Source organism: Budorcas taxicolor, chromosome 17 (assembly GCF_023091745.1).
Source record: "Budorcas taxicolor isolate Tak-1 chromosome 17, Takin1.1, whole genome shotgun sequence".
NCBI classification, from domain to species: domain Eukaryota; kingdom Metazoa; phylum Chordata; class Mammalia; order Artiodactyla; family Bovidae; genus Budorcas; species Budorcas taxicolor.
In genome coordinates this window covers 32703338-32720978 of record NC_068926.1, presented here as the reverse complement: position 1 = coordinate 32720978, position 17641 = coordinate 32703338, and the positions used below count along the sequence as shown (strand labels likewise).

The window sequence follows — 17641 nt, the reverse complement described above, 5'->3', positions numbered from 1 at the left end:
AAAATGTTATACTCAAGAAATAAATCATTTCCATACATAATGAAAGACAGGAAACTGGATTCTTTTGCATTTAACTTGTAGGTAATGTTAGTTAACTTGCTTAACTACCCTGTTTTATGTTTCCTACCTTTGTTTTGCTTTAATTAAAATTTACCTCAAATGACAATCCTTCTTATAAATGCTTTCATAGTATTTATTTTTCTTTTCTAGAAGTGGAGAAAGTTGGATTAGTCTTGTCCTATGGTATTCAAGTAAATTTAGGTAGTCTTTGGTGTTCTGCATTAGGAGAAACCATCAGTTCTGTGTTTCTGGATTTGGGATCAGGCCTCTTTTTATTTAGTAGCCATGCTGTGAAAGTCCACACTCTGAATATCAACTTTATGATTTCACCAGTGAAAATATGCGAAGTTTCGCAGAATTTCACTGCTGTTTGGAAAACAAAGAAGGGGCATCACAACAGCCTTGCAGAGCACAGAGCAACACGAATATGCAACAAGCTTGGTCTTAAAGTGGATCACTGCCATCCCCAGTGGCCACTGCCCAGTATGGAGAGCCCTGAATTCCACCATATTCTTGAGCCTGATGACCATGACTTGAAGACTTTTTTTATTGATCAAATGGAGTATTAATATGTCATACTAAACAGAAGGTTTTTTCCTCAGGGGAATGTGCATCTCTTAAGATACAAAAATGATTACTGTAAGTTGTGACTGAAATGATATTGCTGATTTACTACTATATAATAATAAATAATAATGCATTCACACTATAGATAAATATGCTGTAATATGCCATTTATAAAGATGATTCTTAAAAATGAAAAGAGCATCTATATGACTTGTTTAAATCATCTCAAACTTTATCTTTATTAAAAGTATTACAATCTTCATAGGTTGCAGTAGTAGTATTTATAGTATACTTCCAAAATCTTTTTGTGAATATGACTGAAATATTATTGGATATAACTTTTTAAAAATTAGACATCTATTTTTTTGTTTGTTTTTTGGAATAGCTAGATAGTAGGATAAGCATTTTTCTTAAGATTGTAATCCCAGGAAGCTGTCTCACACCTAACGTATGATATCCTAAGAGATATTAATGACATTTTTATTCTTTCATCTGTAAAACAAGGGTGCTGGAGAAGATTTTTTAAAGCACTTTCCCACTTCTTACATGTAATAGTTTCACAGTTTTAGCTTTAGGTATATAAAGGAAATGTGTACTCCTAATTGGATCATGTATTATAATTGTAGGTTTTCCTGATGGCTCAGACAGTAAAGAATCTGCCTGCAATACTGGAGTCCTGGGTTCGATCCCTGGGTTGGGAAGATCTCCTGGAGAAGGGAATGCCTACCCATTCCAGTATTCTTTCCTGGAGAATTCCACAGATGGAAGAGCCTGGCAGGCCACAGTCCATATTGCCAATGCTTCATCTGAATTATAATTGTATTATACTATTGGGTGGCTCAGAAAGCTTGCTTGAATTTTTCCGTAAGTTGTTATGGAAAAAACAAGTGAACTTTCTGGCCAACTCAATGCATCAAAATTTTAATTCAATTTAAAAATCATGTCCACGTAGAAACAAACTATTATAGTATACTATTGGGTTACTCAGAAAGTTCATTTGGATTTTTCCATAAGATGTTATCTTTCTGGCCACCCAATACATCAAAATTTTATTTCAATTTAAAGATCATGTCCATGCAGAAATAAGTCCTGGATAGTGTTAGCTGTAAAGAACAACAGGGATGATATAATTCATACTGAACATTTCTTTCTCTTGCTTTATAGGCCGCTTCTTTAACTGTGGACTCTTGTTCTGAGAACCAAGAAGCAGGATACTGCACTGTTAGTAATGTGGCAGTTTCAGATGACTGGTAAGTAAAATTATTAGTTTGATCTTTATTATCAATTAAAATTCAAAGTGAAATTGTATTTTAAAATAATTTTACTATGCTAAGTATTATATAAAAGTTGAAGATATTTTGTCCTCTCAAAGGGATTTTCATACTAAACAACAAGAAGTTAATAGTCTACAAAATGTGTAAAAATGGTGTAAAAATGAAGTGGTACAGATGAGGATAAAGCTAGAGGAAGGAAAGCTTAATATAGCCTATCCTCTTTCAGAAGCTCCGTGAAATAGTTGCACGTGACCAGGGTCCTGCAAGAAGGTTAGGATAAGGATCCCATCCTCTTTTAAATGTATTTTTGAAAGTTGTATGTGACAATGATTGACAGATATTTTTCACTAGTGCCTGAAGGTGAAATACAATCTTACCTTACCTAAAACATAAGTGATTTTTATAGAAATAGTTACAGAGAGAGAAAAGAAATAGTGATACATCATCCATTTGCTTTTATTGACTTACTTGATTCCTTATTATCTCCATAGTGAAGGAAAAATGTAATCTGACATTAATATTAACGTTTTTACTTCTACTGCATTTTATTTTCTTTCTGATAGTATGGACCTTCTCAAAAACTTAACATTGTTATATATATCTCATTTGACTAACTGAAAATATTATTTCCACTAGTTTTGTAATTTTCTGTTCCCTGAAAAATCTAACAATCCTGTAGGTATCTGTTTAGAAAACATGCATCTGTAAGTAAGGTTTTCCATTGATATGTACTATGTCTTAATATATGCCAGGAAAAGTTACAGTCATCCTTTCTTAAACTAAATATTCTACAGGAATCTATTGCATTGATACTAATATACATATCTTTCCTTTCTTATTTTTGATTAAAGTATAATTAAGTTACAATGCTGTGCCAATCCATATCTTTCCTTTCTTATGTAGGACTCTGGATGTTCAGCCTAATCGAGTCACAGTTGGTGGTATTAGAGCACTAGAGCCAATCCTTCAGAGGAGAGGACACGTAGAAAGTCATGATTTTGTCGGGTGTATAATGGAGTTTGCAGTCAATGGAAGGCCTCTGGAACCCAGCCAAGCTTTGGCAGCACAAGGGATCCTAGATCAGTATGGCAACCTCATTTCTTACTATTGTAAAGAAAACTGTAAATACTCTGATTTTTCTCATCTTAACTTCTTCTGTTTGTATCTATAGTCATTAAGTCATTAAAAAAAATTTTCTAAGTCATTTTATATAGCCCTTGGTTTTAAGTACTGTCTCTAAAGCTGATCACTCTGAAATGTTTATCTTAAACCTGACCTCTCCTCTGAACTTTACCCTCATATCTGACAGCATACACAATATCCAGGGTGTATGTCTAACAAGTCTTTCAAACTTAATTTTAAGACTGAACTTCTGACCTTCCTTCCTGACTCCTCCCAAACCCACTCCTTGTATTTTGTCTCATCTCAGATAATAATAACTCAGTCCACGCACTTGGTCAACCACAGTTTCTGTACCACCTTTGCCTCCTCTCTTTCTGACAAAATGTGGTATGTCAATCCACCAGCAAACAGGTGCTGCTGCTGCTAAGTCGCTTCAGTCATATCTGACTCTGTGTGACCCCATAGATGGCAACCCACCAGGCTCCCCCTTCCCTGGGATTCTCCAGGCAAGAAGAATGGAGTGGGTTGCCATTTCCTTCTCCAGTGCAGGAAAGTGAAAAGTGAAAGTGAAGTCACTCAGTCGTGTGCAACTCAACTCCTAGTGACCCCATGGACTGCAGCCTACCAGGCTCCTCCGTCCATGGGATTTTCCAGGCAAGAGTACTGGAGTGGGGTACCATTGCCTTCTCCAACCAGCAAACAGAATGATGCTTAAAAAACAGAAGTTATGTCAATCTGCTATATTTACAGTAGATAACCAACAAGGACCTACTGGATAGCACGGGGAATTCTGCTCAACAATTTATGATAACCTAAATGGGGAAAAAATTTGAAAAAGAATAGAAATATGTATATCACTGAATCAGTTTGCTGTATACCTGAAACTAACACAACATTAAAGCTCAACATTCAGAAAACGAGGATCATGGCATCTGGTCCCATCACTTCATGGGAAATAGATGGGGAAATAGTAGAAACAGTGTCAGACTTTATTTTTCTGGGCTCCAAAATCACTGCAGATGGTGATTGCAGCCATGAAATTGAAAGACGCTTACTCCTTGGAAGAAAAGTTATGAGCAACCTAGACAGTATATTCAAAAGCAGAGACATTACTTTGCCAACTAAGTTCCGTCTAGTCAAGGCTATGGTTTTTCCTGTGGTCATGTATGGATGTGAGAGTTGGACTGTGAAGAAGGCACCAAAGAATTGATGCGTTTGAACTGTGGTGTTGGAGAAGACTCTTGAGAGTCCCTTGGACTGCAGGGAGATCCAACCAGTCCATTCTGAAGGAGATCAGCCCTGGGATTTCTTTGGAAGGAATGATGCTAAAGCTGAAGCTCCAGTACTCTGGACACCTCATGCGAAGAGTTGACTCATTGGAAAAGACTCTGCTGCTGGGAGGGATTGGGGGCAGGAGGAGAAGGGGACGACTGAGGATGGGATGGCTGGATGGCATCACTGACTTGATGGACATGAGTCTGAGTGAACTCCGGGAGATGGTGATGGACAGGGAGGCCTGGCGTGCTGCGATTCATGGGGTCACAAAGAGTTGGACACGACTGAGCGACTGAACTGAACTAAACTGAAGACAACATTGTCAATCAACTCTACTCCAATATAAAACAAACAAATAAAAAATTAAAGAAAATAAAAACAGAAATCAGTTCTTACCCTGATTTATAAGACTGACTTCCCCTTGGTTGACTGACCTCAACCAAAAGGATCTGGAATGTAAAGAGGCATAAAGGCAGTTTATTTGGGATCTTCAGATTGGAATTTAAGGGTCACAGATTCCAGAAGAGCCCAAAGTAATGTCCCATTGGAAATAAAATGAACAAGCATTTTGTTTGTTCATTTGTTTATTTGGTAGGAGAAAGAGTGAAATTAATGCAGGCGTACACAAGTTACTTATCAAAACTTTGGACTGGAGAGTAAAATTATTCTACACGTATGATTGGATTCTGGAGCATACCTCATTTGTTACTAGGGGAAAGTGTATTTTGTTTAATCCAGGAAAAGTCTGCTTCTCAGCATTATTCTTTCCTTTTTGCAAGGCAGCAACTATTCAGCAGTTTTAATGTAGTGTTCAGCAAAGGTCCAGCATGGACAGCAAACATGGAAGTCCTCAGGTCATGTCCCAGCCATTTCTGACAGAGCTCTTTTCGCATCCTTATCTTCCTTACCGTTATCTACCTCTTCTCCTTCTTCACATCGCTGTTCTGACTGTATTCTGCCATTTGGTGTCCCTCAAACCTGCCAAGGACACTTTCACTTCAGGACTCTCTCACTTGGCTCTTTGCTATGCCTGGAATGATCTTTGACCAGATATACTTTACTCTCTCACTTTATTTAGGACTTCATGAAGACAAATCCTTCCTTCACTGTCTAACCTCTAAACCAGAGATCCAGGAACATCCGTCAAATTTTCCCAGTCCTTCTCTGCCTTAATTTTCCCACAGAACTTCCTTCTTTCTCAACACACTACACATTTATCTAAAGTTTTTTGTCTGCCTCCCCTACAAGGAAAAAAAAAAGTATTCCATGAACACGTGGATTTTTTTCATCATTTTATCTTCATGCTTAGAACCATGTTTGACATGTAGTAGCCATTCAGTAAAGATTAGTTGCATGAGTCATTTAATGGAGGAGCTGGGTACGCAAACATGTAGCCCCGAGAGCACATGAACCAAAGTGTTTATTTGACCAAGAAGTTTTGCTCAGTTAAAAATTAATTTAAGGAAGAAATTATCACCTCTTTCTTTACTGTTTAAGATGTTTTGCTTGATCTTGTCTTTTATGAATGAGGCAGGGCATATGTTACAAGGCAACTTTTCATTTGATGAGATGCTCCAAATATAGCTGCAACCTAAGTTTCAAAGAATTGAGTTCATGAAAACTGAACAGGTTAATAAAAGTTTATATGTAATGTTATCAAATTTCTCCCCCTGCCGGCTTTGTACTTTATGTGTCTTTACTCTGATTTTATTTTAGATGCCCCAGACTAGAAGGCGCTTGTACTCACAGTCCCTGCCAACATGGTGGCACGTGTACAGATTACTGGTCATGGCAGCAGTGTCATTGCAGGGAAGGACTGACTGGGAAATACTGTGAAAAATGTATGCAAGCTATTTTATCTTCCACTGGAAATTCTAATGACCATGAAAAGTATAAATATATGTACCTAAATATGTAATTGAATTAAAAGTATTATGTTTTAATGCTATTGAAAATATTAAATGGGGACTAATTGGTAAAATAGAGTGACATGTTTTAATTCATGTTCTCAACCCAAGGAGCATGAAATCCTTTTAGAAATATTTATTAAATATGTCCTTAGTTTTCATTTTATAAATATATCATTTAGTTGTTTTACCTATAGGGATGCTTGGAAATGTACAAGACCAGAGCTATATTCAGGTTTTAGTCTAATATTATCTACCTTTATGGGATATTTCTCTGGTGAACATGTTGTGTTTGGTTGAAAAGTAAAAGTACTGAATTGCTGGACACTAAGTTCAAAACATGCAATGGCAATAAAATCTATTATAGTTAAAGGTGATACTTAAATTTTAAATTGCAATTATTGAAATCGGTTTTGAATATTACTTTTAAAATTCTTTTATTAGTTATTCGTTTCTAAACCCTAATATTATTATAAGATATTAATGATATTCAAGAGTTCATTAGAGAATACTTAGTTACTTCAGTCGTGTCCGACTCTCTGCGGCCCCCAAAGACCATGGCCAGCCAGGCTCCTCTGTCCATGGGGTTCTCCAGGCAAGAATACTAGAGTGGGTTGCCATTTCCTTCTCCAGTGATAAAGTATGAAGTGAGTGAAGTGAAGTTGCTCAGTCGTGTCCGATCTTGGTGACCCCATGGACTGTGGCCCACCAGGCTCCTCCGTCCATGGGATTCTCCAGGCAAGAGTACTGGAGTGGGTTGCCATTTCCTTCTCCATCATTAGAGAATGGTATTCCCTAATTTCTGGCTGTATATGACTAACTCTAATGGAATCTTTTTAATAAAATTGCTTTGTTGTCAGATAAGTGGTTACTACCTGAATCATTGCACCTATCTGACCACTTTTCAAGTAGTCATTTGATTCTGCTCTGAGAATGAATAGAAATTTATGATTAAGTAGATCTTAGTAGCAGAGGTATGTTTGTGTTTATTTAGGATAAAATCAAAATACAGAAAAAGTGCATTTTCACATGATATTTTTCTAAAGTAATGAGTATTTAGTAAGTAGAAATCTAATTATATTTGGAAAATAAAATGCCACTCACTTGAGAAAAGCCTGTGGTTATTTTTTAAAAATTGAGGTATAATTCATGCTACATAGTTTACCTTTTTAAAGTGTACTGTTCACTGCTGAAATCTTTTTGAGCTCATTTTCTTCATGTTCTTTCTTTAGATCTGTTAGCTATAACACACTTATGTACTTCACAAGTATGAAGATTTATTAGATTATGAAAATATATATTCTAATTATACATGGTTGCAAATTAAATCTACATACTTATTAGTACTAATAAAGTTAGTTGCAAATATGAATGTTTGTACCCTTCTTTGTTCCAATTTTCCATGTTAGAGACTTTATAGATTATTCATTTTAGAAACACAGTGAAACTTGTCATTTAATTTTTCAACTGTATATTTTTAAAGTGTAGCTATCTCTCCAGGTATTCATAGTGTATATAGCATATATCAAATATTTTAAAAAATATTTTCTAAATGAATAATTGTAACAAAATGTTTTACATTTCATGGTTCTGACATAGATTTAAGCATTTGAAATCGACTTACACAATAATTCTCAAGTGGCAATTATTTTCTCAGAGGATGATTAGGGGACACTGATTCCAAATCCTTAATAATTTCATTGTTAAGTTTTATAAATTTTTATCACCAAAGAAACTCTAAAAAATGCCTGTTGGATGCATTCATGTTTATCTTTCTTTGTTGTCTTTCAGCTATTACCCCAGACACAGCCTTATCATTAGAAGGCAAAGGGCGCTTGGACTACCACATGAGTCAGAATGAGAAGCGGGAATATTTGTTGAGACAGAGCATCCGAGGTGCCATGTTGGAGCCTTTTGGTGTGAACAGTCTGGAAGTAAAATTCAGGACAAGAAGCGAGAATGGCATTTTAATCCATATCCAAGAAAGCAGCAATTACACTACTGTGAAGGTAAGATAAAAGCTAATGGTGACTTCATTTGATTAGACCGCCTGCTGTGTCATGGTTTAAATCACTTCTCCCATAATTTCTATCCTTTTCTTTACAATCCATTAGAGTTCCAACTAATGCTGGGCACTATTCCAATATCATCTATCTTAACTATTCCTCAGGCACTGGCCAGAGTAACAAAGATCTGAATGGTTTGGTTTCTAAACACTTTTGTTTAGAATAGAAACTACTGCTGGGTAGGCCAGCAAAGAAAGAATTTGTTGCAATCTATTTTGCCAGACAAAAAATTTATATTGTTTTTAACCCTACTTTAAAACAAAGTAAAACCAAAAAGTGTCTTTGAAATGGAAAAAATACCTTTTTCCAAGAATTATTCCAAACACTTATATGTATATATTGATTGGCAGGACAATAATAATTTGTTTTAATTTTCTGCCTTTATTCTGGAACATATTTATATTTGATTCACTATCCATGTAACACCTGTGAAATTAAATATCTTTGGAATTTATTGTAAGTAAAATTTCAGTTAGCATCTCCAAATAATTTCTAAATAAATACTTCTGCAACATTATATTTCATGGTTGATTTATCATTATTCTTTCACACCTTTTTTTCTTAGCTGTAAATGTGTTATATATATATATATCAGTATAATTCCACTTGTATTTTTATATTAACAGCAGAATTATTAGAATTTATATTAATAAATTCTTAAGAAACAAATCCATATTTCCTGAATTATTTCCACTGATATATCAATATTTTGAAAATTACCAAAAGCTTAGTTTATAAAGAAAGAAGCAATATACTTAGAAAATTAGTAGGTTCAATTCACATACAATGCTAAAAAGAAAACAGACATTCACCTCCAAACTTCAGCCTCTTTATTCTCAAAATTTCTCACCATCCAAGAGAACTCTGGTTGGTACGTGGCCTCTTATTTAGTTGCTAAGTCATGTCTGACTATTTTGCAACCCCATGGACTGTAGCCCACCAGGCTCCTCTGTCCATGGGATTTTCCCGGCAAGAATGCTGGAGTGGGTTGTCATTTCCTTCTCCAGGGGGTCTTCCCAACCTAGGGATTGAACCCGTGTGTCCTGCATTATCAGGCACATTTTTTTTACTGCCACCAGGCAAGCCTGTATATACCTTTAAATATTCAGTACGAAAGAAATGTTTCTAAGATTCTCATAGTCTCCCTGGTCTAGCCATTCCCAACTGGGGGTTATTTTGATTTGCCAAAGCCTGGAAACATTTTTTATTGTCATGGTTGTTGGGGGCAGGGGAGAGGGGCACTACTACCGGCATCTAGTCGTTGGGAGTCAAATATGCTGGTAAATATCCTTCAGCACACAATACAATACCCTGTAAGAAAGAACCATCCAGTCTGAATGTCAGTGCTGCTGAGACTGAGAAACTCTGCCCTAATCCAGTTGGAGAATAACTTCAAGTTCCAATTTTACCTCCATTATTGAAACAAAGAGCCCAGTTCCAGAAGTAATAGAGTAACTGCAAAACAAAACACCTAAGTCACTGTTTAATGTTATTTGGTGCTTATAAGTTTTCATTGAAAAGTGTATTGGAAGTAAAGAAAGCAGTAGCCCTGCATATTCTTACAAGAAACATTTTTTATATGCATTGAGAGGCTTTGACATTGAGGTCTGTGCATTATCTGTTCAGCTTCTTCCAAGTCTTCGTGCCATTTAAATGACATATGAAATATTTCTGTATGTTATCTCTTTAAGCCAAGAGATACAAAAACAATGTGCTTGGAGAAGTCAGAGACAGAATATTTTTCTTCCTCAAGGAAGAAGCTGAATGTCAGGATCCATTTTTACCACCGTAAAAATCTTGCATTTCCAACAGGACAGCAGCATGCAACTTCTCCAGATTTTGTTACATTGGTAGCAAGCACTTGGAGATTTCTTTTCTTCCTGAAGGGAAATTGAATCAAAATAATGACTAATGCAGGCCATTCACATTTCCTTTGTATGAAAATTTTGAAAGGTAGCTTTTCAGAGATTAAGGGGTTTGGCAGGTAGAGTAAATAGATTAGAAAAAAAAAAAAAAAAAACAGTGATTAAGGAGAACTGAACAGACAGGAAGAGAGTGACTGTTGTAAGCAGGCAAGTTACTTGGATGACAGGAATACAATCTGCTTATCCGGGCAAGGACGCTAGTTAGAATGTACTGTTACTTATCAATTAGTTTATCAGTGACCATGGGTCCTGGTTTTCTTCTTTCTTTTTTGGCTTAGTTTCTGACAGTTGCTTTCTCTCTCTCTCTCTTTATTCAGATTAAAAAAAAAGAAAGAAAGAAAGAAAGAAACTAAGGAGAGAAAAATTCAGAGAGAAAAACACAAGAAAAGCATTCTTATGTATCATGGGTTTTACACTGTATTTAAAGTGTTTCACATATCTCTCTTTCCCCTCACTTGGTTTATCTCCTTATTTGGAAATGCAATAATGTTAGGCGATGGGCTTTGTATCTACTCCAAATCATTCTGGTTTTGGTATATAGTTTGCTTGTTTTTGTTTTGAAGTAAGACCAGGTATGCTGTACAGACTTTGGATGATCCCAAGCCCTATAGAGTCAAAAATAAATAATTAAATGAGCAAATCAATCTATGAATAAATAAAACCAAGCAAAAAATGCACATGATATTTTGACAGCTAGGGTGGATAGAAGAGTTAGGTAGAGTATTACTGGGGAGAGGTAGAACATGAAGAATGTTGTAATGGAAACATAGATTCTTATTCATCCTGCTCCACACATGGTGTGTTCCATGGACCTTTTCACCAGAAATTGGTCACATGAAAGAATGACAGGGTGTGATCAATTAGGAGAGAAACATGAAGCTTGGAGAAGTCTTTTCGGAAGGCTTCTTTCCAAAAAGGACCCTGGCTAGAACCTAAGATGAATTGCTATAATTCCTGTGTGTTTCATGAGACTTTGTCCATTTGATGATATTACTGTCATTTAACCACAATTTTCTTTTTTGTCCTGGGTTCAGTACTGGGATATATTATTATCTGGAGAAACAGCTTTAATAAAATATTACATTATGAATAACGTATGTAAATATGTTAGGCATATTTTCCACAAAGTAAAAATGAACTCATTTTTAGTTCTACCAGATGTGTTTGTTGCATGTATAAATAACATTTGATCTGAGTGACAAAATAAACGGATCCATCCTTTCATTCCCGTCATTTGATGCTCAGTGCCACTTTATCCTCTGGCAGTAGTGACGGGATTGTGCTCTTTTCATCCTGCTTATAAATTATTTCATTTTCTAAGTGTCTACTTAGAAAACTGGAAACCTGGGAGCTGGAAACTGGAGTAAGAGCTTCCTGTTACCCAATGTTCTAGTGGGCAAAGTAAAAGAAACCAAATATCCCTTAGATAAATATTAAAAGACAGCCAAAATAAAGACTTGCCCAGACACCTCATTATTAAGAACTCACCCTTTATTCATCATACTTGTCATCTCAATAAATGATATAAATAATAAGCATGATTTTTTTTTAAAATACAATTCCAGTGTGTAATAGATGACAGGTAAAACAATGTATTTATGTTTTTACTTTTCCAACTATTCTTCATTTTTAGTTAAGCACTGATTTCTCTTTTTGGATGTAGTTTTAGTATTTTTTGATAGCCGTGGGCCATTTACTAAACAATTTTTTTAAACTTGCAATTGCCATTAAAATATAAGTAATCATAAAAAGGTGTGATTTACTTATCCTAAGAGGAGTATTCACTCTATTATTATCTCACTTGTGTTCTGGAAAATGAATATATACATCTTGAAAAACTAGTTATAAACATAAGAATACCTTGAAAATTATTAAATGTGAACCTATTAAATATGAAGGTATATGTTACTTAAAATTGTAAAGGCAATATAAGTAAATATACTCTCATACAACCAGACTCCTCAAGTATTCTTTCTGCTTTAAGTTGATCAGTGTCTTAGTGTCTTTATACTTCTGCTTTTATTCAATTATATCATAGTTTAATTCTACATTATTTTTCATATGTTTTACAGATTAAGAATGGCAAAGTACATTTTACATCAGATGCTGGAATTGCGGGCAAAGTGGAGAGAAATATTCCTGAGGTGTATGTTGCTGATGGCCACTGGCATACTTTCCTAATTGGGAAAAATGGAACAGCCACAGTGCTGTCCATTGACAGAATTCATAACAGAGACATCATTCACCCTACTCAGGATTTTGGTGGCCTGGACGTGCTCACTATATCTCTTGGAGGAATTCCTCCCAATCAAGCTCATCGAGACGCTCAAACAGGTAAATGCTTGTGCTGAGTGGAGGCACAAAAGAAAGGTAAAATTGTTCCTATAAAAGTAGCTAGATGCCTGATAACATCCTTTAGGAATACTCCCTGGAGAAGGGAATGAAAACCCACTCCAGCATTCTCACCTGGAGAATTCCATGGACAGAGGAACCTGGAGGGCTACAGTCCATGGGGTCGCAAAGAGTCGGATACGACTGAGCGATTGACACGTCCACTTTTACTTTTCAAGACCATCATAAATATCTTTAGAAGGTTAGTAATAAATTATTGGCCATCACTTTCTTTAGCCATTTTCTACCAAGTTCATAATTCAGTCCAGGATGTTTTGATCCTTTCCTTGTGCACTGAACATTTATTTATACATTCATTCATTTACTCATCCATTTGTGCATTCACACAACAGATATTTACAGAGCCCTGTAGGTACTTGGCATGAACTACAGTGGTGGACTCTTTCCATAGAATGCATGGTCCTGTAAGGAACACAAACATCAATCAAATCATTACACAAGGAAATACATTATTTTAACCTATGAAAAATGATGTGAGGAAGAACATAGAATTCTAAGAGATTGCCAAAAAGGGAGAAAGGGAGACTTCTCTGGAAACTGTCATGAAAACAAGGATGGCAGGGAATGAAAAATTAATTTATATTGATGAGAATGAAAGAGGGAAAAATAGATAGTCAGGATCACAGAACCCACAACACTGAGGACTGATGTCACAAATCAAAGATGAAGTTGGAGAATGACAGTTCTTCTAGAGCATGTGGGAATCTTGATCTCGTTCTTGGAACAGTGAGAAATTAATCACAGGAGTATCAAAATTACTGAAAAATACCTGAAAAATTAATCATAGGAGTATCAAAGTTAGATATTCAGTGATAATAAAGATCTTTGGGGCTACACTCTGGAAAGTGCATGGGAGAAGGACAAGAGGGGACTTGCATAAATTAGCTGGAAGATACTGCAGTGATCTAGCCAATGTATTTTGTGAGGATTGACTATGTGGTGGCAGGAGATTTACAAGAAGGGGATAGGGAATAATATCAGAAATGACAGTCAAATAAAATGTTAATGATTTTGATAAAATTCAGAGAGGTTTCTGACCTTCCAACTAGAAGGGTAGTGCCACTATGAGAGAAAACTGCAAATGGTACAAAAATAAGCACATCTATGAGGAACATCAAGGTTTTGGTTTGGGGTTCTCCGAGTCTGGAGCACCTTTGAGAAAGGCCTTTGGGTAGATGGGCTAGAAATCCAGAGTAGACCAGTTGGAGATACATCTTTAGGAATTACTCATGTCAAGCAGGTAACTGAAGCACTAGGCATGGATGTAATAAGCAAATGTGAGGGTGTAGACTGAAAAGAAAGCCTAAGGCCTTACTTGGGTAACTCTAAGAGTCAGTGTTTGTTTAGTAGAAAATGAGACAGAAAGGGGACTAATTCATAGGAAGAAAACCAGGAGAGTAGGAACAAAAGCAGATGTCCCAGGAGCTTATGGAAATGGGCTAGACATGACACTAGGGTGGAATGATGCATCAAATAAAAGGAACATTGACAAATGCATGACAGAGTAACATAGTCAAAGCATAAAAGGTAAAGCCTACATCATGATTAGTTCTTACATATTTAACTTGTTTTAGAATATGGACGCTAATTCATTTGGATGTTGTAAGAAAATAAGCTGATGTAAATCACGCCCTTTTGTTAGTGGCAAGATATATTCTTGAACTCTGTGACTGAAGTGTTAGCAGTATTAGCACACAAATATTTGTCTAATAAAGTCTTTCTCAAACATTTTTTTAAAAAATCACCATCCCCTAAAGAGCTGTTTTAGACCTTGTTTCCTAATCCCTGCCATCACTACTGTATGAAATGTTAATGCTACAGGTATATTCTATATCTGCCCTTTGGAAGCCCACAAGCCATGGTAATGGCTAAGATTTTTCTTTTGTTCTTTAGGAACTTATGTTCAGCTCCTTGGGAGCAATATCACCTGCATTAAAACCGCAAAAGCTAATGATTGAAGTTATTGGCCTATTTTGGTTTTTTTTTTAAGTATTTTTAAATTAAAATTGATTTTTAGGTAATTCTTTGTATATAAGCTCTAAAAATAAAATCAATAGATGACTGAATGAAAGGAGAGATAAACGAAAACTCAGCCTGTTTGAGCCCTTCGTAAATCTTCAGAAAGAGCAGGATCCCATCAATCTGCTCCACCTTTTGGCCATGGCAGTCTTACACATCTTGCTAACTTACATTTTAACAGGCACAGATTTATTGCCTTACAACTGGAGATGGCTGTGAGGTTGTGGTTTCTCAACTCTCATGATGTGATTGCAAAGCTTCCCTTTGCCAGATGAATGGAGCCTTTTTAAGCATTTGGTTTTCCCTAAAACACCTACAGCTCCTTCTTGCCCCTGCAGGGTTTGATGGCTGCATCGCTTCTGTGCTGTATGGTGGCGAGAGTCTTCCTTTCAGTGGGAAACACAGCCTGGCCTCCATTTCTAAGACGGATCCTTCTGTGAAGATTGGCTGCCGCGGCCCGAACATCTGTGCCAGCAACCCATGCTGGGGAGACCTGCTGTGCATCAACCAGTGGTACGCGTACAAGTGCGTGCCCCCTGGGGACTGCGCCTCCCACCCGTGCCAGAACGGGGGCAGCTGTGAGCCAGGCCTGCACTCCGGCTTCACCTGTAGCTGCCCGGAGTCGCACACAGGGAGGACATGTGAGATGGTGGTGGCCTGTCTTGGCGTCTCCTGTCCTCTGGGGAGGGTGTGCAAGGCTGGAAGCCCTGGAGGCCACATCTGTGTCCTGAGTCCAGGCCCCGAGGAGATCTCCCTGCCCCTGTGGGCTGTGCCCGCCATCGTGGGCAGCTGTGCCACCGTCCTGGCCCTCCTGGTCTTGAGCCTGATCCTGTGTAATCAGTGCAGGGGCAAGAAGGCCAACAGTCCCAAAGAGGAGAAGAAGCCGAAGGAGAAGAAGAAAAAGGGAAGTGAGAATGTTGCTTTCGATGACCCCGACAACATCCCTCCCTATGGGGAGGACATGACCGTGAGAAAACAGCCTGAAGGGAACCCGAAGCCAGACATCATTGAGAGGGAAAACCCCTACCTCATCTATGATGAGACCGATCTTCCCCACAACTCAGAAACCATCCCCAGTGCCCCTCTGGCTTCACCTGAGCAGGAAATAGAGCATTACGACATCGACAATGCCAGCAGCATCGCCCCTTCGGATGCCGACATCATCCAACACTACAAGCAGTTCCGCAGTCACACCCCGAAATTTTCCATCCAGAGGCATAGCCCCCTGGGTTTTGCCAGGCAGTCCCCCATGCCCTTGGGAGCCAGCAGCTTGACGTACCAGCCTTCCTACAGTCAAGGTCTGAGATCCAGTTCCCTTAGTCACTCGGCTTGCCCGACTCCCAACCCTCTGTCTCGACACAGTCCAGCCCCTTTCTCCAAGTCCTCCACTTTCTACAGGAACAGCCCGGCCAGGGAATTGCATCTCCCTATGAGGGATGGAAATACTTTGGAGATGCATGGTGACGCATGCCAGCCTGGCATTTTCAACTATGCCACGAGGCTGGGAAGGAGAAGCAAGAGTCCTCAAGCCATGGCATCACATGGCTCTAGACCAGGGAGTCGCCTGAAGCAGCCCACTGGGCAGATCCCTCTGGAATCTTCTCCACCAGTAGGGCTCTCCATTGAAGAGGTGGAGAGGCTCAACACGCCTCGCCCCAGAAACCCAAGTATCTGCAGTGCAGATCACGGGAGGTCTTCTTCAGAAGAGGACTGCAGAAGACCCCTGTCCAGAACGCGGAATCCAGCGGATGGCATCCCGGCTCCAGAATCTTCTTCTGATAGTGACTCGCACGAGTCTTTCACTTGCTCAGAGATGGAGTATGACAGGGAAAAGCCCATGGTATATACTTCCAGGATGCCCAAATTATCTCAAGTCAATGAATCAGATGCAGATGATGAAGATAATTATGGAGCCAGACTGAAGCCTAGAAGGTATCACGGCCGCAGGGCTGAGGGGGGACCTGTGAGCACACAGGCAGCAACACCGGGGGTTGCTGACAACACACTGCCCTTGAAGCTTGGGCAGCAAGCAGGGAATTTCAACTGGGACAACCTTTTGAACTGGGGCCCTGGCTTCGGCCACTATGTAGATGTTTTTAAAGATTTGGCATCTCTTCCAGAAAAAGCAGCAGCTAATGAAGAAGGCAAAGGTGGGACAACTAAGCCATCCCCCAAAGATGGGGAGGCAGAACAGTATGTGTGAACTCTGTGTACTGGCATTATAAAAATATAAAAAACAAGAAACAGACCATGGTAAGGTTGCCCACTAGGGTGGGTCACGTTTGCAAAAGAGGCCAGTAGGGACTGGTTGTTGGAGGGAAAGTTAAAAATAATAACCACAATGCTGCTGAAACAGACTCAAAACAACTCTTTTAATTTAAATATGCTTGGTTAAATTTCTTTTCCTGCATGCATCGTATTTTGTAACTAGTTATGTGGCATGCAGCATTTGGAAAGTTTTTTTCCTTATTTACCAGTGTTTGATTTGTGACTTTTGAAATGAATACCGTTGCTGAAATGAACTCGTGCTTCACCGTGGGGTATGTGTATTGTTTCCATTGTATTATTATTGTTATATTTTGCATTGCAAGATCCTTGAGGTTTAACCCATCTTTGTAAAGTGTAGAAAGAGCCCTCCTATCCTTAAATGAAAGACTAAGTATTAACACTTTTCAGAATTATAGATTCTGTATTCAATGTTGCTCTGAAATGTCTGAATAATTGAATGTTTTTCATGACAGTGGGTACTAAAATTAAGTCATTTTGTTCAGCACTTTATTTTTTACAAAGTTTTGTTAAAAATTCTAAAACATTTTTGTAAACAGTTTTGGTCTTCTGACTTTCATCAGGCTTCCACTTGGAACAAAATGACTGCATGTTGTCACCAGGACACTGCCGCTCTCCTGTAAGGAATGAGGTCCTAGCAGCACTTCTCAGAGACATTTTTTAAAGTTATTTATTGAAAAATATTCTATGCTTTGAAAATTTTAAAGAATTGACCTAAAGAAAGCCTG

The 17641-nt window shown here is 37.9% G+C and overlaps 1 protein-coding gene across 1 annotated transcript in view; it reads left to right on the top strand.

Annotated features, from left to right (window-relative positions):
- Positions 1 to 16888, top strand: part of FAT4 (FAT atypical cadherin 4) — a 184200-nt gene extending 167312 nt beyond the window's left edge. The window contains exons 12-18 of the mRNA XM_052654811.1: positions 1792 to 1877; positions 2805 to 2984; positions 6015 to 6139; positions 7997 to 8214; positions 12269 to 12530; positions 13846 to 13848; positions 14966 to 16888. Coding sequence (XP_052510771.1) covers positions 1792 to 1877; positions 2805 to 2984; positions 6015 to 6139; positions 7997 to 8214; positions 12269 to 12530; positions 13846 to 13848; positions 14966 to 16830 — 2739 coding nt within the window. The 3' untranslated portion in view covers positions 16831 to 16888. The remainder of the gene's footprint in view (positions 1 to 1791; positions 1878 to 2804; positions 2985 to 6014; positions 6140 to 7996; positions 8215 to 12268; positions 12531 to 13845; positions 13849 to 14965) is intronic.
- The last annotated feature ends 753 nt before the right edge of the window (positions 16889 to 17641 follow it).